The 21,537-nt window shown below is 39.9% G+C and overlaps 2 protein-coding genes across 4 annotated transcripts in view; one reads left to right on the forward strand and one right to left on the reverse strand.

Moving 5' to 3' along the window:
- Positions 1-1,720: 1,720 nt before the first annotated feature.
- Positions 1,721-16,672, reverse strand: WDR12 (WD repeat domain 12). Of its 3 annotated transcripts, XM_036319549.1 has the most exons (14): positions 16,534-16,672; positions 15,836-15,955; positions 14,978-15,072; positions 14,036-14,130; positions 10,908-11,014; positions 9,953-10,068; positions 8,732-8,886; positions 8,496-8,541; positions 6,973-7,058; positions 6,098-6,238; positions 5,867-5,972; positions 5,574-5,706; positions 2,786-2,858; positions 1,721-2,015 (listed from the first exon to the last, which is right to left on the reverse strand). In XM_036319549.1, exons 2-14 carry the CDS (start codon positions 15,874-15,876, stop codon positions 1,938-1,940), a joined length of 1,272 nt encoding a protein of 423 aa, XP_036175442.1. In that variant the 5' UTR covers positions 15,877-15,955; positions 16,534-16,672; the 3' UTR covers positions 1,721-1,937. The 3 variants fall into 3 exon arrangements, with proteins under 3 accessions (XP_036175442.1, XP_036175441.1, XP_036175443.1); XM_036319548.1 differs by lacking the exon at positions 16,534-16,672 and having other exon boundaries at positions 15,836-16,347; XM_036319550.1 differs by lacking the exons at positions 15,836-15,955; positions 16,534-16,672 and having other exon boundaries at positions 10,908-11,056; positions 14,978-15,022.
- Positions 16,673-16,774: 102 nt separating this feature from the next.
- Positions 16,775-21,537, forward strand: part of CARF (calcium responsive transcription factor) — a 47,473-nt gene continuing 42,710 nt past the window's right edge. The window contains 4 exon segments of the mRNA XM_036319547.1: positions 16,775-17,532; positions 18,969-19,020; positions 20,098-20,240; positions 20,977-21,143. The gene's annotated coding sequence lies outside the window, so the exon portion shown is untranslated.

A 21,537-nucleotide genomic window follows, 5' to 3' on the forward strand; every position in this document is an offset into this window, starting at 1 on the left:
TGAAAATATTAAGATGTCTTTAGATTAGGAATTTTTAAAAAATATGTATATTTTTCAGAGGGATAGTAACATCAATGAGAATCATTGATTGGCTACCTCCTGCACGCCCCCTATTGGAGATGGCGCCCACAACCCTGGTATGTGCGCTTGATGGGAATCAAACCCTGAACACTTCAGTCTGCAGGCCGCTCTATCCAGAGTCAAACCGGCTAGGCTAGGGCAAGATATTTTTAATAACACTGCCTGAAAGGCTCATTCAGAGACCACCCAGGACAGAAATATAAATTTATCCCTGTTCTCTGAAAATTAAAATATTTTCAGAAACTACAGATATAAAATTTACAGGTCTTCACTAGATGAGAAAAACAGACTTTGTGTATGAATTTTCCAGTCACTAAATGAGAAAAAAAAATGATGTAAATGGAGCTCTAGCTCTTGGTCCATATTATGGGGGTAGAGGGTGCATGCTGGAGTCCCTACAGAATGTGGAACAAAAACCACCACACTAGCCCTGGACAGCTACACACAAGAGAACTAAATTTACACCTGGTTTAATCCACTGTTAATCTGGCTCTCAACTACAGCCAGATGGGTAACTAGATTTATTGGTATGATTAGTTCATAAGTTCTATCTCTAATCACAGAATTATACACCTAAAACATATAATATTGTATGCCAACTCTAATTTAAAAATTAAAACAAGATTTAAAAAAAAGATATGTTGTACCCTGGTTGGTGTGGCTCAGTTGGTTAGAGCATTGTCCTGTGCACTGAAGGCTCGTGGGTCTGATCCCCGGGCAGGGCACATGGGAGGCTTAGGCTTTTGATCGATGTTTCCCACCCCACCCCACCCCACCCCCCACCCCCCCGCACCCCCCCGGTTTCCCTCTCTAGAATCAGTGAAAAACATCTCTTTGGGTGAGGATTAAAAATATATACATATTGCATTAGAGAGTCTAATGATATGATCAAACTGATTCTCCATATATTACAGAAGCTAGTCCTCTGCTTGAGGAATGCCAATCCATTAGACGGAAGAGGGCATTTACTTTAAATATTTGGTATATCACATATGAATTTAGATAAGGGCTATACCATTTGTAGAAAGTTTGTATCTAATACTGACTGAAAGGTTTGGTCCAAAGAATCTGTTCTTATACACAAGAATAAGTATGGTAGAAGGGTTCCTTGTTACCATGAAATCTGTACGCAGTTTCTCGCAGTGGTTCTCAACCTTCCTAATGCCACGACCCTTTAATACAGTTCCTCATGCTGTGGTGACCCCAAATCATAAAATTATTTTTGTTGCTACTCATAACTGTAATTTTGCTACTGTTATGAATCATAATGTAAATATCTGATATGCAGGATGTATTTTCATTGTTCGCAACCCACAGGTTGAGAACCACATCTTTAATATGAAATACCTCAGAGTATTTCAACAAATTATTAATAAATTGGCAACATCTACATGTTCTAATGTTCTGAATACCTTCAAAGTCTTTACAGTTAGACATCACTTATTTTAACAAATGCAAATTGCATTTCTGAATTTTTCTGTATTACATTTTATTTTTTAGATGCTTTTTAAAAACAACTAACTTTAAAAAGTTGTTTCTCTATCAGAAGTTAAAAAACAACCACCACTGGACAAGTACTGTATTTTTAATATATGCTTTTATAGCATTTCAAAAGCAAATTTTAATTCAAACTAGTACCTTTAAAAGAAATAATAAACTCAGTTTTATTTCAAGAGTTTACATAGGTAGAGAATGCAAGCCACATTTTATATTTTATAAATGCACACTGTTATACAATAAATACAAAATAAAAAGACAGTAAGAATTATTATAAAGGGTGATCTGCACTGATGTACTCTGAGGATTCTCTATAATTACATTTACAGAATCTCTGTAGTCAAGTTTATCATTCACTTTCATGCCCCCACATGGGAAGTGGTAGGTGAATATCTGTAGGAATACAACTTATTGTCTGCTCCTCCACTCAGAAGTAACTGCATAAAAGGAGAGAAAAAAACACACACAAATAGAAGACAGTTATTTCATATGCTAATAAACCTAAGTAAATACTGGTGGTTCAGATTACAGAGAAATTATGGATGAGCAGTTAACTTGCATTGTGAGTTTATACTTAAATGGACTGGTTACATCAGTTTTCACTATATTATAATACAGTATATTAAAGCTTTAAAAGTGATCATTGGAATTTGGTTAAGGTGTAATTTTTTATGAAGGATTTGCTAAGAAATGTAATAAAAAGTTTGAAGGGTAATATAGTTTTACCCATTTAGGAAAATTAAGTTTTTAAAGGACAGCACATTGTTTGCCAGTAAATGGACATTACAAATTATACACGTAGCCCTAAGACCTATATTTGAAAAGAATTCTTAGGCAATAGAGCTAATGTATATACATAAAAATAATTAAACTATAATTATTTAAACACATTTTATAATCTAGATTCATTATATAAGATTTTTTTAAATGGGAAATATTTTGATCCAATTAGTCTAAAGTAGCAAGTTTATGGATTTGAAACATGTCATTAAAATACTCATAAGAACAAAAGTGCTTCATATTTTCTATTCCTAATATTAATGGACAAATTTGTTCCTTCTTTGAATGGAGTCTGAGATTTTATGAATAATACTAATGGAAACTTAGAATAGAGAATTATAAATATCAGATATATGAAATACAACAAACACCAGATTTATTCTAATGATATATTTTCCTCTTCACCAAATAACTAATAACATCTTACCCCTGTGTCTGTCCAGTCCACACTCAGAACTTTGTCTTCATGAGCAGCCAAGTCATAGAGAGGAGCCTTACAACTAAAAGATGAAAATGTTGACGTTATGTGCATGTCATAATACTAAAACAAACATACATGAATGATCAGCTAAACTTTTCATTCACCATCCCTGCCTTTGTAACCACTTAGTATTAAAATTCTGGGTATTTACTTGACCACCTCTCCTGTTTTCTTACATCATTAGCAAGTGACCAAGACTTACTACAAACAAGTATATTCAGGAAAAATGCTATTTATTTATAAAAATTTATAATTAGGCCCATCTTCACACTTCCTTGATTACTTTCCTTTTACTTCCAAATCATGGCTTTATATACTGTTGATCTATTTATCTGTATCAGTGATGGCGAACCTTTTGAGCTCGGCGTGCCAGCATTTTGAAAAACCCTAACTTAACTCTGGTGCCGTGTCACACACAGAAATTTTTTGATCTTTGAAACCACAGTAAAACAAAGATTTTTATTTTTGATGTTTATTTTATATATATAAATGCCATTTAACAAAGAAAAATCAACCAAAAAAATGAGTTCACATGTCACCACTGACACGCGTGTCATAGGTTCGCCATTACTGACCTATATGCTGGTAACTCCCAAATTTATATTTTAGCCAAATTTCTCCCGAGTTTGATATGTATATCCAATTGGGCGACAGCTCAATGTCTGGGCACTACACATTTAAAACAACCAAAAACTATTGATTTCTCCCTATAAACCTCTTTTTTTCTACTCTTGCCCATTATAGCAAATGGCACCAATAATTACCCAGTTGCTCAGTAGAAAATACAGGCATTATCCTAGACCCGTGGTCGGCAAACTCATTAGTCAACAGAGCCAAATATCAACAGTACAACGATTGAAATTTCTTTTGGGAGCCAAATTTTTTAAACTTAAACTATATAGGTAGGTACACTGTTATTAACTTAATTAGGGTACTCCTAAGGCTTAGGAAGAGCCACACTCAAGGGGCCAAAGAGCTGCATGTGGCTCGCGAGCCGCAGTTTTCCGACCACTGTCCTAGACTCCTATTTCTACTTTCAGTTTCTGAGCCAATCCTGACAAAGTGCTATCTTGTCCTAGCCAGTTTGGCTCAGTGGATAGTGTTGGCCTGCAGACTAAAGAGTCCCGGGTTCGATTCCAGCCAAGGGCACATGCCTGGGTTGCAGGCTCGATCCCCAGTGTGGGGTGTGCAGGAGGCAGCCTATCAGTGATTCTCTTTCCTCATTGATGTTTCTATCTCCCTCTCTCTTCCTTCCTCTCTGAAATAAAAATATATTAAAAAAAAACAACAAACAAAATCCCAAAGAGCTATCTTTAAAATATACTTAAAGTCCAACCACTTATCTCTAATGCTACCCCCAAAGTCCAAACCACTATTCTGACTCAAATTATATTAGCCTCTCTGCTCTCATTCTTGCTCCCCTGCTCAAAAATTTCCACAGCCTTCCTCATCATACTTAGAATGAAATCTCAATTCCTTACTGTGACCTACAAAGTCCTGCTCAATATCACCACCATCTGCCTCATGTGCAGCCACTCTCCTCCTTGCTTACGCCACTCTATCACTGACTCCCTTGCTATTTTGTCAATATGCAATGACTTTCCTCCCTTATCTGCTTTTTCCTCTGCCATGATCTGTGCATGGCTCGTACCTTCACAGTGTTCAATTCATTATTAGAATACTACTTTCAAAGAGAGGCCTCCCCCAAAGAAGTGTCCCCTTTACTCTGCTTGATTTTCTTCATGGCACTTAACTATTAGTATCAGAAACTATTTGGTAACTAGCAATATCAGAAACTATATAAAGTAGTCAATTAAAATGTATACACCTTCTAGATATTAATAATTCATGTATCATAAGGCAGTATAAAGATGTCAGAAAGGCCAAAACCGGTTTGGCTCAGTGGATAGAGTGTCGGCCTGCGGACTGAAGGGTCCCGGGTTCGATTCCGGTCAAGGGCATGTGCCTTGGTTGTGGGCATATCCCCAGTAGGAGATGTGCAGGAGGCAGCTGATCGATGTTTCTCTCCCATCGATGTTTCTAACTCCCTATCTCTCTTCCTTCCTCTCTGTAAAAAATCAATAAAATATATTTTTTTAAAAAAGATGTCAGAAAGCAGATTTAAGGTAAATAACAAGCATGCATTTTTATTAACATAATTTATAACTTGATCACAGTTCTATTTATTCAGAGACCACTGGCCTTATACTTTTTTTTTTTAATATATTTTATTGATTTTTTACAGAGAGGAAAGGAGAGGGATAGAGCTAGAAACATCAATGAGAGAGAGAAACATCCATCAGCTGCCTCCTACACACCCCCCACTGGGGATGTGCCCACAACCAAGGTACATGCCCTTGACCGGAATCGAACCTGGGACCCTTGAGTCCGCAGGCCAACGCTCTATCCATTGAGCCAAACCAGTAAGGGCGGCCTTCTACTTCTATAGTTATATTTATATTAAAGTTCAGGATAGTTTTTCTAACCTGTCTTTTCTTGTCTTACATACATACCAAGGTCAGAAAGATGTATTTTTATATACTTGTGGATTTTTTTTTTGTCCAAAAACCCCCAACTACCACAAATTCTGCAAAAAAAAGTTAACAAAAGAAAATGCCTTTGATTCTGATCTTTCTTTTTACATCAATATTTACCATTTCAGTATTCACTTTGTTTTCTCTGTATACAATAGGCAATTGACATACTTCTTTTGTGGGCCGTAAATAGGACTTACCTCCTTGTATCCCACAGCTTGACAATGTTATCTAAAGAACCTGAAATCAGCTGCTGCTCATGGGTAGGAGACCACTTTACCGCTGTCACCCAGCCGGTATGTGAGGTTAGGGACAGCGACACCAAAGAACCATCTGAACAAAGCAAAAAAGATAACAATTACTGAATATTAGAAGTAGGCAGAAAAAATCTAAAAAGAAATATGTACAAAGTTAGCTTTTTATACACATCTCTATTGAAAAGAGAAACTGATGTTGTTTATACATTTCTCCTCCAGTGGTTTACATGACTCACCTTTAGTCCGGGGATCCCACAGTCTGATATGCCTATCTGTACTTCCAGATGCTAAACGTTTACAAAGTGGAGAGTAGGAGATACAATTAAATACTTTATTTCCTGTCTGGAAAAAAAAAAAAAAAGAGGGAAGGACATTTAACCAGGGTGGGTTAAAATTAATCATCTCTAGAAGCTTATCACTTAAAAGCTCAAAGTTAATCCGAGAACCACTGAAGCTGTAAATCTTACCAAGGTTGACTTAAGACTGCCAGACTCAACATCCCATACTCTAATTGTGTGGTCCCAGGATGCACTGCAGATTTCTTCAGCATCTGACCACAGAACCGAGGAAATTGCTTCTTTATGACCAGACAGAGTCACGATGGGCGTCTAAAAATGAAAGACAGATGAAACTAATCTAAGGTGATACAAGTCACAACCGTGATTACCTTTAGGGTCTACTTCTTTTAAGGGAGGCAAGAGGGAGTCTTCCGGGTATTGGTAATTCTCAATGTAGTGATTACTTGGGTATTGTAAAAATTCACTGAGTTGTATACGTAACTGTATGTATGCCAACTTCAATTAAAGGAAAGGTTATAAAAAAAAGAGACCACCTTCGCCCTACCTGGTTTGCTCAGTGGTTAGAGCATTGTCCCTCAGACTGAAGGGTCCCAGCTCAATTCCGGTCAAGGGCATGTACCTTGGTTGCAGGCTTGATCCTCAGCCCTGGGTGGGCATGTGCAGGAGGCAACCAATCCATCTCTCACATTGATGTTTTTCTCTCTGTCTCTCTCCCTCCCTTCCACTCCCTCTATAAAAATCAATGGAAAATTATCCTTGGGTGAGGATTAAAAAAAAAAAAACTACCTCTGTGTAAAGGGATTTTATAATTCAAGAAATTCTCTTCTCAGATATATTCTTTAGAGGTTGCAAAATCAAGGCAATGCATCAATAAATCACAACTGGCACAATATCCAAATTGGCAAGGCATTTGCAGTTTTTAAAAAAATTTTTTTTAAATATATTTTTATTGATTTGAGAGAGGGAGAGGAAGAGGGAGATAGAAACATCAATCTGTCACTACAGACAAATTGCCAAGGATAGCAATTCCCACAAATACTTACCCTTGTTAGTCCCAATTGCTCTGTTTTCTGTTTCTTTCTTGGTCGATTTGTGGATTCCTCCATTTCATCTTCTTCATCTGTAGGGACTGTATCATAGAGAATTAGATTGGATACTTTTTAAAAATTATGGTAAACAGTAATTGCAGACAGTCTCAAAGAATTCTTACATTTCTGGGTACATATTTTCTCCATAGTATCTCATTTGGCTAGAATAGATATTCCTACCAATTTTCATTAATAGAAAATTATACATAAAAACAATACCTGGGTTACCAATCTTCCAAACAGAAAAAGTAAAATACATTAAATCCTAGAAGCTAACCAGTTTGATATCTCACTGTGTCTTTAAGATCATTAAAAATATTCACTACTTTACCATATCTAAGAAAAATTGCTTACTGTTAGTTGACCAGATTGGATTTACATCATGAAGGGAATGCCACAAGATAAATACATGTTAAAAGGACATACATTCCAGCCCTGTTTATTCTTTTACTTTTCTAACAATGAATTTAAGTGTTTCACAGATAGTTATTTTTTGTTTGGTAAAAAAAAAATCCTTGTTTTACATCATTTGGCCAGGTATCCAACTTCAGATGAAAACCACATATTTGAATGCTTTTTATGAATTTTGAAGTTTTTCCCAAACTGGACTGTAAGTGCCCTAAGGGTAACAACTAATAAACATATCTCATTTACCCAGAATTATAAAAAAATAATATATACCACAAAGGGGAAAATTTCTAAACTACTTTCTGCCTCAAAACTGATTATTTTAAGCATTTTTGGAATATCTACTAAAATGGATTATATATTTCCTGCCATCTTGCACATAATTACTTAAAACTCTTTAAGCTCTCCCTGATCCCCCTGACTCTCCTTTGTAAACCGTATTTAGGGTATTATGCTGTAATACAGCAGTTACCTCGGAAGTAACAGGTATTCTGATCTGTTTACCTGTGCCATAAACAGCTCTAGGCTACTGTTTTTAAAATTTAAGTATCTGTGCATTTCCCCCCCTTTTCTTCTTTCATTGTCTTCTTACTACTATGAAGGCACCTGCCTCTGAGAGTCCTCCCTCCTCCTCCTCCTCCTCCAATTGTTCCTTCTAATCTGTTTTCAAAGCAAGAGGTTTGATAAAACTATTAAAAATGTCTGCTTGTTTAAGTAAACCAGCTTTAAGAAAATTCCTCTAACAGTAAAGTATACAAAAATTACTCAAAAGATACTTTAGTTTATTTCCAGATTCCTGAATAAGGGACTTCAGACAGTTATGCCCCATTACACCAAACATGCTGTTGACATGTGCAGCAATTCAGTGACATTGTCCAATTAATAAGGGGATGCTGAGGTAGAAAAACATTGTGAAACACAAAGAAATATACGAATTTTTCTCTACACTATGATCCTTTGTATCCTACAAAACTCTGGCCCATTTCTATGGTCACATATGGGCTACATAGAATTTTCACTACAATTCTTGAAATATTAATAAGTCAAAGTAAAAGAAATATTTGATTTACCTGTAGACCAGATCTTTAGCATCTTATCCCAGGAGCCACTGCAAAACTAGAAACAGATATATGAAAGGAAAAAGAGTTTGTAATATAACCCATCATGTTATTTGCCTTGTTTTTCTCTGGTTTAGTCACCAGTTGTTAGGAGAGTTGGCCAATCACAATGACTATACACAGGAAACAATTTTCACCTAAGTTCAGAGTGGAACGCAACACAGTCCTGATGGCACGTAGCTACTTACTTTAGTCCCCGAGCCATCGACAGCTATGGAGTCCACACTCCCAGCGTGGCCTCTGCAGCAGTGCAGGGCTTTCACCTTGTTTCTCTCCACGTTCCACTCCCACAGGAGGACTGTCTGGTCCATAGAGGCACTCAGCAGTAGGCAAGACAGGTTGTCTGAAGAAAGGAGGGCACAGGAGCAAGAGACACGTAATCACAACAATGTAAAATAGATTGTGCTCTGAAACCAAAGAACTGAATTTGTTGTTGAGGAAAACGTTAAAAAGAAAAAAAGCTCATGTCCAGCTTTGAAAAAGAAGCTAACTTACAGTATAAAAATTCTTCAAAAAATACATTAAGAGAAATGAGTTTAACACACACAGTATTAACTTGAAAATATATCTATATATATAAAAGCCTAATATGCTAAGTGTCCAGTTGTCTTGTCCTCCATTCAACCAAAGCATAATATGCTAATGATATGCCAAGACTGTTCAACCGCTTGCTATGATGTGCACTTACCACCAGGGGGCAGATAGTTGACCAGTCGCTATGACATGCACTGACCACCAGGGGGCAGACACTCTGATAGGTTAGCTTGCTGCTGGGGCCCTTCTGATCAGGACTAAGATGAGCCGGACATGCCCTGGAGCCCTCCTGTGGACCCTCCCTGGCTTGCCAACCTCCCGTGTCCCTCCCCAGCCCTGTGGGGTCCCTTGGCCTGGCCTGCACTCTCTCGAAATCTGGGACCCCTTGGGGGATGTTGGAGTGCCGGTTTTGGCCCGATCCGGCTCAATGCTGGAGCTGCCCCCTGGTGGTTAGTGCACTCAGCCAGAAGCCAGGCTCACAGCTGGCAAGCACAGCAGTGAGGGCAGGAGCCTCTCCTGCCTCCACAGCAGCGCTAATGATGTCTGACTGACAACTTGAGCCTAAGCCGTCAGTCAGACATCCCCTGAGGGTTCCCAGACTGCAAGAGGGTGCAGGCCTGGCTGAGGGACCCCCACTTCCCCGAGTGCACAAATTTCATGCACTAGTCCGATATAATTTTAGTAAGGGTTCACTTCTACTAAAGTGTGAATTTTTTATATAATCCTTTTTTTCTTGAACACTGTATTTTTGAAAGAGGTGAGAATAACTGAGGCATGAGACATTTCCTAAGCTGTCCATTTTATGCCCTAACACTGAAAATGCCTTATTTTCAATCCCTATCCAGGAGTGTTCTCCGTTTAGGCAGACTGCTTACCTTTTTTCACCCAGGCCACATCTTTTACGACGTCTGTATGTCCCACAATTGTCATTATCGACTTTCCTCCCAAGGACCAGATCCGAGAAGTCTTATCGTAAGAACCAGTCAAGATCCTGCGAGTAAATAGAAAAAGCAGCTTTTTCAGCCCCTGAAATCAATTATATTTCTAAGGTAACAAAGTCAATTTTGAGGATTATACTTTAAAACTCTCCTTGAATATGATATTTCAAAACACACGAGAGCAGAACAGAGATATTACATTTGGCTTTTCCTGACCTGCTAAAAATAATAACAGAGCTACTGACTAATCCTAGATTTCATTTTTACTATTGTTGTAAATACTACCACTATTAGGAAAGCTAAGCAAGTAGTTTGAAAAGCTTAACAGTCCTTGTAAAAACCATTAAACAGAAAACCACTTAAAGTAAAAACGTAACTTTGTGTAATAACTACAGGGAGAATTCTTTGCACGTAAGCTACCACTATACACCACTCTTGAGGTATTTTTCTACAGGTAAGGCCAGTGGGAGTCTGCTCTGAGCCAGCCACAGCTTCTTGATTCCAGTCTGCCCATTTTAGCCCTAATATAGCATGATCTGCACTTTCATGATAGCAGGCCAGGAGCTATGTAACTTATTATAAAAGGATTCCCCCCTCCCCCCTCTATAAAACAAATAACATCCTTGGTCTTAAAAACAGCAAATCAAATAAATGCCTTGACACTTGGCCTATTCAGAATACAAATGTCACCACATCTTGACACAGAAGAGAAAACTTACTAATAGATATGTTTCTTCTAGACTACAGTGAATGTAAAGATCTTTGGTGTGGTCACTACATGTATTGCAAACTATTTTTACAAAGAACAGAGAAATCAGAATATCCCCATCATGCGCTTAAGAAGACTATGGTGGCATAAGAAAAGGGATATAAGAACATCCGTCTGCAATACCATTCCTCTGCCCCTTGGATTGAGCTGATCCAGTCGTCATGGAACAAGCATTGTTCTGGCTGAGGTGCAGTGTACTTCTCCACGTATTCTAGCTCCACAACCTCTTCCTAGTCACAGAGAGAAACCAGGCATCCATCAGGTGGTGCAGTCTTATGAAGATAAAAGACCCCCAGTTTAATACATCTCCTTCATGTTTGTCCCCTTCATAACCCAGAAAATCTGGAGCCATACAAAAGGTGAAACTATTTGACATAACAGTATGCTATGAGTAACATTAAGAAATATTAATGACCTTGGAAAACTTATGCTAAAAGTGGGGGGAAAAAGAATATAAGAAGCCTGGCCGACATGGCTCAATGGTTGAGCGTCAACCTATGAATCAGTAGGTCATGGTTCGATTCCTGGTAAAGGCACATTCCTAGGTTGTGGGCTCAATCCCCAAGGGGGGCGGAAGGGTGTGTGTGTGTGTGGCATGCAGGAGGCAGCCAATCCATGATTCTATTCTCTCTCGTCATTGATGTTTCTATCTCTCTCTCCCTCTCCATTCCTCTCTCTGAAATCAATAAAAATATATTTTTAAAAAAAGAATATAAGAAGATGGCGGCATAGGTTAACGCCGGAGTTTGCTGCTTTGAACAACTACTTCAAAAGTGAAACCAAAAAACGGAAGGGACATCACCCAGAACCACAGGAACGCTGGCTGAGTGGAAGTCCTACAACTAGGAGGAAAGAGAAACGCATACGGACACTCAGAGGAGGCGCAGTGCTGAAGTCAAATTCTGAGGTGCGGAGTGCGCGGAGCGGGCTGGCAGCGGAGGGCGCGGTTGGCGTTTTCAATCGGGAGGGAGTCGCAGACTCTGAGCTCCAGATCCGGGCGAATCTTTAGGGACCCAGACTCAAACGGGAGAAGCGGGACTGTCTGGCTTCGGTCAGAGCGAGTGCAGCTTTCTCTCTGAGCTTTGCAGCGGGTGCTGGGACTCAGGGAGGCAGAGCCCCTGGGGACAGGACTGAGAGCCTCCATAACTGCTCTCTCCGGCCCACCCTGTTGATCCTGTGCGACCCACCCCGCCCAAGCCCTGCACACAGGCATTTGTCGGATAGCCTCAGGCAAACGCCAGATTAGCACCTCCCTAGAGGACAGAAGTTCTCTCACTGCTGACACAGCTGATTCTCATAGCCACTTGGCCTGGAGGTCAAACCCTCCCTGGAATTAGCTACAACAATCAAGATTTAACTATAAGACTGCGAACAAAGACCACTAGGGGGTGCACCAAGGAAGCATAACAAAATGCGGAGACAAAGAAACAGGACAAAATTGTCAATGGAAGATATAGAGTTCAGAACCACACTTTTAAGGTCTCTCAAGAACTGTTTAGAAGCCGCCGATAAACTTAATGAGATCTACAAGAAAACTAATAAGACCCTTGATCTTATATTGGGGAACCAACTAGAAATTAAGCATACACGGACTGAAATAACGAATATTATACAGACTCCCGACAGCAGACCAGAGGAGCCCAAGAATCAAGTCAATGATTTGAAATGCGAGGAAGCAAAAAACACCCAACCGGAAAAGCAAAATGAAAAAAGAATCCAAAAATGCGAGTATAGTGTAAGGAGCCTCTGGGACAGCTTCAAGCGTACCAACATCAGAATTATAGGGGTGCCAGAAGATGAGAGAGAGCAAGATATTGAAAACCTATTTGAAGAAATAATGACAGAAAACTTCCCCCACCTGGTGAAAGAAATGGACTTACAGGTCCAAGAAGCGCGGAGAACCCCAAACAAAAGGAATCCAAAGAGGACCACACTAAGACACATCATAATTAAAATGCCAAGAGCAAAAGATAAAGAGAGAATCTTAAAAACAGCAAGAGAAAGAAACTCAGTTACCTACAAGGGAATACCCATACGACTGTCAGCTGATTTCTCAACAGAAACTTTGCAGGCCAGAAGGGAGTGGCAAGAAATATTCAAAGTGATGAATACCAAGAACCTACAACCAAGATTACTTTATCCAGCAAAGCTATCATTCAGAATTGAAGGTCAGATAAAGAGCTTCACAGATAAGGAAAAGCTAAAGGAGTTCATCACCACCAAACCAGGATTATATGAAATGCTGAAAGGTATCCTTTAAGAAGAGGAAGAGGAAGAAAAAGGTAAAGATACAAATTATGAACAACAAATATGCATCTATCAACAAGTGAATCTAAGAATCAAGTGAATAAATAATCTGATGAACAGAATGAACTGTTGATTATAATAGAATCAGGGACATAGAAAGGGAATGGACTGACTATTCCTGCGGGGGAAAGGGGTGTGGGAGATGCGGGAAGAGACTGGACAAAAATCGTGCACCTATGGATGAGGACAGTGGGTGGGGAGTGAGGGCGGAGGGTGGGGCGGGAACTGGGAGGAGGGGAGTTATGGGGGGAAAAAAAAGAGGAACAAATGTAATAATCCGAACAATAAAGATTTAATTAAAAAAAAAAAAAAAAAAAAATATAAGAAACTTTAAATTATAAAATCACAAAAGCAGTGTTAAATGGATACAGAGTTTCTACTTAGGATGAAGTAGTAGTCTTGGAAATGAATAGTGGTGATGGTTGCATAATATTGTGAATGTAGTTAATGGCCACTAGATTATAAACTTAAAAAATGGTTAAAATGATAAATTTTATATGTATTTTACCACAGTCCTAAAAATTGCCCCCCCAAATTATATTTTAAATGATAAAAGCAATATTAATATGTTTGAAAATTAGAGGGTAGAAAAATCATTTTAAATCACAATAGCCCTAAGCTATAAAAGTTGTTCTAGGTGCACAATCATTTTGTACACCTTTATGAGAACTAAATATATATTTGCTATTGCCTTTTTTGACCATTCTTCCACAGATATGAAGGTATCTTTCCATATTCATTCATCTGTATTTCTTGAATAATATACTCTCAGAAGAGAGGATTTCAAACTTGAGTATATAAAAAACTGAAATTCAAATTTCTAAGAAAAAAAATAATCAAAAGGATACCGGTTACCATAGATTCAGCCTGATTCTAAATGGAGTTTACCTTCATTATCTGGTAATAACTTGAGTAAAATAGAGCAAGTATGCATTTGAACTTACCGATGAGATGTTTTCCAGTTCCATATGTTTGACCAAGGGCATTCGTAGAAACTGGCCCTTGATAAGGAAATCAAACTCCACATGTTTGTGGACCTCTAAAGAAAACACATAATAAAACCATCACTCTGAGGACCTGAAGTGGTATTGGCAGAGATGTATATGAGACTCCACAACAAACAGGTACCTATTATCCCAGTGTGGCCACTGAGTTTCTCTGGAATAAAGTGTTTACATCTTCTATTTCATGTGTGATTTTACTTTTTAAAAACCATCTTATTATAGAAAAATTCAAATATATGCAAAAATGGAGAATAAACTTTATAATAAATCTTCATATACCTATCATAAAACTCCAATGATCAATTTATGGCCAATCTTGTTGAATCAATATTGTTGCACACATTGTTTATATTAATTTTATGGGCTAAAAACTTATATTCACCCAGCATTATGTTTAATATTTGTATCTTTATAAATGGTTTGATACTCTTACATGTTTTTAAATGTTTTACCCATTCTTATGAATCTTAAATAGTTAAAAAAAAATACCAGTATGAACACTGGCATTTGTTATTCCGTTTTGTAGAAGTGTAGCAGGTGGGGCCGAAGCATCCAGATGTTTGCTCTCTGCCAACCCAGCTCGGCCGTCTTCAGCACAGTCACAATGTCTTGATTACCTTTACATCACAACTATTACACTAAAATCTGTATTCCCAAATCTCAACCACCTTATCTCCTTAGTCCTAAAAGTATTTTTTTCTTGAAACTTTTATTTCAAAGCATTTTTTAAAAAGTATCAGCAGGGAACCCCATATATTACAATTTATAAATTTTAGCATTATAAAATGTATGCAGTATTATAAAATAAGACCAAAATAAGGAAATAAAAGTGTGATGGAATTTACTGGAGTTAGTGGTAACTTTTCAGAACATGTTACCTACCATTTTTAGCCTGCAGCAATTTATTAATGATGTTACTAAGGTCAGCAACTTCAGAAGCTGCAGGGATTGAGAAGGGAACATCATCTACTGCATATCTACGAAACAGAAACGAAACATCAAGATTATGTCCACAGATTATCTTAACAAATGTGCATTCATTCATTCATTCATTCAACAAACATCCAGTGGGTCACTGGGATCTACTACATGTCAGACATTTTGCTGCCTGGGATTAACAAAATTAATTGCCAGGTCGGCTCAAAAAGCTACAAACACACCATAAGGCAGGATGTGATTAGGTTTCAAATGAATGCTACAGACCTGGGGACTGTTGTTAAAAATGTTTATATATACACGTATGTATACACAGATATATACATATATATATATATTCACAAATCTGTAACCCGAATGACTTCCCAGTCTTACCAACCCCCTCTTCAGAGCTCCACTTTCTTCCTGGTTTAGGAAAACAGCGTCTACCACCTACTTAAAAAGAAAATGAAGCTGTGTTTTCAGAAACGGACACATCATGGGCAGACAGCCTGCAAGGACTTGGTTCACGGCCCAATGACACAATGTGCCTCCTGCTGGAGGCAGCCCCGCAGCCCTCCGGCTCCTCCACGGTCACAATTTAAATGGCGATACCAGAGGTGGGTCCCGGAGGAACCCCCGAGCTGCTTGGGCGGAAAACACGGTCCAGCGAGGAGTCCAGCGAAAACAGGAGCGGGGGGTGGGGGTGGGGGTGGGGGACGGGGGTGTAAAAGTGAGTGCGGCAAAGGCAGGGACCCGCAGGGTCACGCGGAAGGAGTCCTCGCAAAGGACCCCCAGAAAGGGCGAGGGGCGCAGCGTACTCACTTCTTGTTGTCAGTGAAGAAGCGGGTCTGGAGCTGGGCCATCGCGGGGGTGCACAGCAAACTGGCCCACAGAGACGCGGGGGGTAACGGTCCGACAAGCCCCTCTTCCGAGCGCCGGTCCCTCGGGTTTACAAAAAGAGGCGGCTCACAATTACCCTGTACCAGGGCCGGGACCCCGCTTCCTCCACCACCACGCGGCGCCCGCCCCGCGCCCAGGCCGCACACATCAACCACGGATTCCCGGATGAGGCGCCAGCGATTAGGGCGGCCGAGCCTTAAAGACACAGCGTCCCTTTCATCTCCAGGGAGTTCTGTTCATATAGTTAGGCCTGGGATCGAGTGTGAAGACACAGACAGGCCCACTTCAAATCTGCTTCTCTCTCGCCTTCCCTTTTATTACATAACAGGGTGACTTTAGATCCGATATTTCAAACTCGGGTCCCAGATACTACAACCCCCAGAAAGCAGCGATTCTCAGACGCTGTAACTGCTGGGAATCGTAGTCTCTTTTTGCCACCCTGCCCTCAGGATATCTTACTTGCATAATGAGATTAATTTTTTTTTTTGTCTGGAATGCTTTTTTCCCCCTCATTTTTATTAAACCATCCCGACTCCAGCCAGATATTTATTATATTTCCTCTTTGTTCCAGCTTTAATTTACTAAAGCCGTTCCGCGTTTATTTGACCACGCATACTCACAAGCAGAGTCACTCTGCCGAGACTATTCGTGGGCTCTCGCCTCTAGCTTCAAGTTTTAAATCCAGATGAGAGAAAGGAACTACAGGGGGGAAAAAAAGGAACGCAATCCGAGTGGGAACGGACGACGGTGGCCGACGGTGGCCTCCTCTCCGGCCCGCGCTGTGCGCTCTGGGCGGGGCCGCGCCTGCGCACTGTGCCGGTCTCCATGGCGGGGCCTCGGAGCCTAGGCGAGGTTGAGTAGACTCGTTTTGGATTTTCTCCCCTCTGCTCCGGCGCTCCGTGGACATCCCTCCTCGCCCCGTAGAGCTCCCGGCGGCGGCGGGACTGGGGGAGGTGGGGGTATGGCGGAGCTGTCTGCGCGGACGGACCGGACGCTGCTTCCCCCCCCCCCCTTCCTCCCGCCGCCGCCTCCTCCTCCCATCACCTCCTGACCCTCCCGGTCCCTAAGCAACCGCCGGACCTCGGTGGCGACCGTCGGACCCGCCTCGGGGCCTTTCCGGGGCCCTCCGTGGCGAGGCCTTCCGCCCCCTGCCCGGGGGGAGGCTCGCGGGTCCCGGGGAGGCCGCTGGGGAGGGAGGCTCGGCGCCCTGCGGAGGGTCGCTGAGCCGAGGACGTTCCGCCGCCGCGGGGAAGGGCCCCGTGTGTGGCCCTCCGCGCAGCCCCTGGTCCTGGTTTTTAGGGTTCGGGTTTTTGTTTTTTCTCTCTTTATGAGCCCCTTTATATCTAATATTTAAAAGGGGAAAGGCGTCTTCCCACACCACCTCCGCTTTTTTATTTTTTGGGGTCTACGTTACCCAGAAGGCTCATGTCTTATCAGTGACCGAGAATTATTCTAATTAAATGTAGCTGTTTTTGGAGGATGGATGGGTGGAGAGATCCTCTACTATTGAGATTTCAGTCGCTTTTTGAGGCGTCCGCCAGGAAAGCTCCAAGAAACAGCAGGCCAGCATCGGGCAGAGCTGGATTGCAAAATTTGGGGGCAGAGCGGTGTGTGCACAGGTGAAGACAACTAAAGCTCTCCTTTAAAAAAAAGTTAGAGATGCACTTTCATTAGATGGGCGTCCGATAGAATATGAGAAGTGATTGCAAGCGAGAACCAGACTGTTACTGGCGGGCAGCGACGGCGACCCGAGGGCTGTTTGGGAACCACGTGCCTGGGTCCTGACGCCGCCTCGGCTGCTTGGGGCGGGGGCGAAGCCGCTAAAGCTGTCGGAATGCTCCCGACGTGCATGCTGGGTCCCTGCAGACCACTGCGCGCCCCCTTTGGCTCACCCCGGTTCGTGTGCACCTCTGTGCCACACCCGGGCCGGCTGTAAGAACTAAATGCGCCTAGTGTTAGCCATGGTTACCGTCGTTGTCATTTAGATGCCAATCACACTCGCTCTGCCAACGTGAACAAGTAGGAATCGCCTCCTGGTAAGAGGAATAAATAAAACCTCTGTGCGGAAGTCCCAGGAAAGGACGGGGCTGGCAACTAAAGCGGTGGTCAGGTCATCATGCGACCCATCGTAATGGTGAGAATGGCATTCCTCGAAGAAGCCAGACTACCGGAGGCTTGAAACAGTTGCTTAGTTGAGGTCTCCCTGTTTCATTCATTCATTTGGTGGCAGTGGGTAGAAGTTTGACAGTTTTAAACGTCATTCTTTAACCATTAGTGATTTTTGAGTTACAGCAGTTAAAGTTACCTGAATTCAATGTCATTGAACCTCAAATAAATCTTCAAAAAAGTTATTTTTCAGATAATTTTAAAATTATTGATATCTTATTGCTCAAAATACCTTTAAAAACGTATGGTTAATCAGTAGATTAATACATTTTAAAGTATTGATTTAAATTTATCAAAATAAAAAATACAGTACCTGGTAAGAATCAATATATAGGTTGCTCTTAATTTGAATGAAAAATACCAGAAACTCCGGCCGGGTGGCTCAGTGGTTGAGCATAGACCTATGAACCAGGAGGTCATGCTTGGATTCTGGTCAAGGGCACATGCTGGGATTGTGGGCTCAATCCCCAGTAGGAGGCAGCCAATCAGTGATTCCCTCTCATCATTGATGTTTCTATTTCTCTCTCCCTCTCTGAAATCAATGAAAAAATATATATGTGTAAAAAATAAGATACAGAACCTGAAGGCTTAATGAGATAAAACTTGAATTGTCAATGCAGAAATATTGAATCCATTAAAATACATTTTTCATTTGACTGAGAACTTTAAGGAAAAACTAGTTAACAGGTATTCCAAAAATTAAGTAAACACCCAGTATGATGGCTTTGGTATGTTTTCAGCAGTGACATGTCTTATATTTGGTGTTGTCTCCATGCAATACCTAAGGTAGTTAGTGTTTTTTCTTTGAGTGTTTTCCTTAAGTTTACTTAGAATATTAACTGCAAGTTTTTGGTTCTTAATGATTTCCTACATGATTCATTTACTACAGTCCTCATGAAGACACATTGTCATTTGGGGAACAACAGCTTGGAATATATTTGGTGGGTGTTTTTTTTTATTATAGGGTGTTTTTTTGTTTTTTTTTAAATGTATATGATGATATGATGTGGTATGGTATAAAGACAGTTAGGGCTTTGGAGTCCAAATTGTTCTGGGTTTTTGTTTTTTTCCTCCTAGTTTGGAATCTGAGCTCTAATGCTCTCTGTGATCTTAAGGAAGTTACTTGAGAATTTTGGTTTTCTTACCTATAAATAGAGATAATAAAATCTGCCTCAGAGTCATTGTGAGGATTACATGAAATAATTTGTGAAGTTCTCAAAGAGCAAAGAGGTAAGAAGAGGTGTGTATATACAGGAAATGGATAGAAACCAAGATTACAAGGAAATTTATAGGAAGAACAAATCTTAGGTAAAAGAGACACTGAATACTAGCCTTAAATTATTTTTTTCACTGCAAAAAAGAAGTTAAAATAGGTTATGGTTTCTATATAAATTTGCATACATTTAAATTTTTGATGTTGATTTAGCATGCTATAACTTTCACCCACCTTTAAAAAATTAAATTATTCTATAAAATATTTGTGAACTAGTAGTCTTGATTTAATTTTGACACCACTGATTTGTATTAATTTTGTATAGATCATAAAAGGCACATTGTCATTTACCTACCCTAAAAGTTGAAAGATATTTTCTAGAGTACTTTTGAGCAATATTTTTTAAAATATATTTTTATTGATTTTTTTTTTTTTTACAGAGAGGAAGGGAGAGGAATAGAGAGTTAGAAACATCAATGAGAGAGAAACATCGATCAGCTGCCTCCTGCACACCCCCTATTGGGGTTGTGCCCGCAACCAAGGTACATGCCCTTGACTGGAATCGAACCTGGGTCCCTTCAGTCTGCAGGCCAACGCTCCATCCACTGAGCCAAACCGGTCAGGGCTCGAGCAATATTTTTAAGATGTAGTTAATAAGATCTGACACTGATATTTAATAGCTTTCAAGATCCTTTAAATCTTGAGACTAATCAAGGTACATAGAATTAAAAGAAACTCTTAAGAGTAAACCTCAAGTGGCTTTATTCTTTAGCCTAACGGTAACCTCTTTGGGGATTTATTTCAGACTGTTGGCTTTAATGGATACCTTTACACAAAAGCCTATGGGCAAAAAAAAACAACAACCACAGAATAATTTGATATTAAGACAGATATTTAGAAATTGCAGCTGAGAATTGCCTCTAAATTTTTGAACAATTAGAAATGCAGGTGAGTAAAATCAAAACAGCAGTAGCCCAAACATGGTCCACAGAGATGTGAGTGACTGTAGCCTGAAGAGTCACTTTCCCTCTACCATGTATGAAATATGTGTAAACTGTAAATTAAAACAACTTCTAACACTTTCTTCCTAATCTATCCACTTTTTTAATGGACTGTGAAACATTTTAGAAAGCAATTTGCCAGCAGAATTTAATGCCTTAGCGTGTGTTCTGAAGTCCAGTCATTAACTACATGTAGTATATATTCAATACTTTCTCTTTTCTCTTCTCTTATCCAAGCCCAATACTACTTGATTAAGAAATAAGCTTGTCAAATCAATTCCAGGATATTACTGGGAGTGGGGTATGGGGAGGAGGGCTTTATAGCTTCTATAGCTTCAAAAGTTGCTGTGCTCCATTAGTAAATACTTTCATTGTGGACAAAAATGTAATCTGCTGTGGAGGTCTTTGTTTCAGTAGTTCTAAAATGTGAGAGTTGAGACAAAAACTAAGTCCAAATGTCTGGTTTTATATAAAGAAACAGAAGTTAGATCACCTACCACAAGACAAGGGCAATTCTAGTAAAGTCAGTTCTAGCCTTCAGTTCTTGTTAATTGAGTCTAACTGATGGTTCCACTATACCAGGCTTACAATGGCTATTTTATAATAGACCTGTATAACAAAATCTAGTATTTTTCTTTATATGTAGGAAAATAAGATAAACATTGAATATGTTCTCATTACAGAAAAAAATGCTGCTATGAAGACATAATTATATCTCTCATATAAATGAAGCTACTACTGTCATGATTTTAGTGCTGCAGAAAGGATGAACTTCAGTGGACAAGAGGGCATTTTGAGGGGTAGTAGGATGCTTGAGGCCTGGAATTTAAATTTGAGCTACTTCCTGAAGGTAATAATTTTATTTTTAACTAATTGAAAGCAACAGCTGTCATAAAAGTTCACAATTGTCTATTATGAGTTAAGGGAAAAGGCACATTACACCAGTGGTTCTCAACCTGTGGGTCGCGACCCCTTTGGCAGTCGAACGACCCTTTCACCGGGGTCGCCTAAGACCATCCTGCATATCAGATATTTACATTACGATTCATAACAGTAGCAACATTACAGTTATGAAGTAGCAACGAAAATAATTTTATGGTTGGGTCACAACATGAGGAATTGTATTTAAAGGGCCAGAAGGTTGAGAACCATTGCCTTACACTTTCTATATAGGTACTTTGTTATGTTTATGGTTACTTGTTGGCAAAGAACATTTTATACCTAGATATTTGATATTAATATCC

The sequence above is a fragment of the Myotis myotis genome, unplaced genomic scaffold, assembly GCF_014108235.1.
Source record: "Myotis myotis isolate mMyoMyo1 unplaced genomic scaffold, mMyoMyo1.p scaffold_m19_p_8, whole genome shotgun sequence".
Classification (NCBI taxonomy): Eukaryota; Metazoa; Chordata; class Mammalia; order Chiroptera; family Vespertilionidae; genus Myotis; species Myotis myotis.

Excerpts from the sequence above, each read along its gene's own strand:
- WDR12 (XM_036319549.1), bottom strand. The coding sequence starts at position 15,876 with ATGGCCCAGCTCCAGACCCGCTTCTTCACTGACAACAAGAA. Across the intron at positions 10,069-10,907 it reads ATCCAAGGGGCAGAGGAATG|GATCTTGACTGGTTCTTACG; the intron begins GTATTGCAGACG and ends ATTTACTCGCAG. Across the intron at positions 7,059-8,495 it reads GCTAAAGATCTGGTCTACAG|TCCCTACAGATGAAGAAGAT; the intron begins GTAAATCAAATA and ends TCTATGATACAG.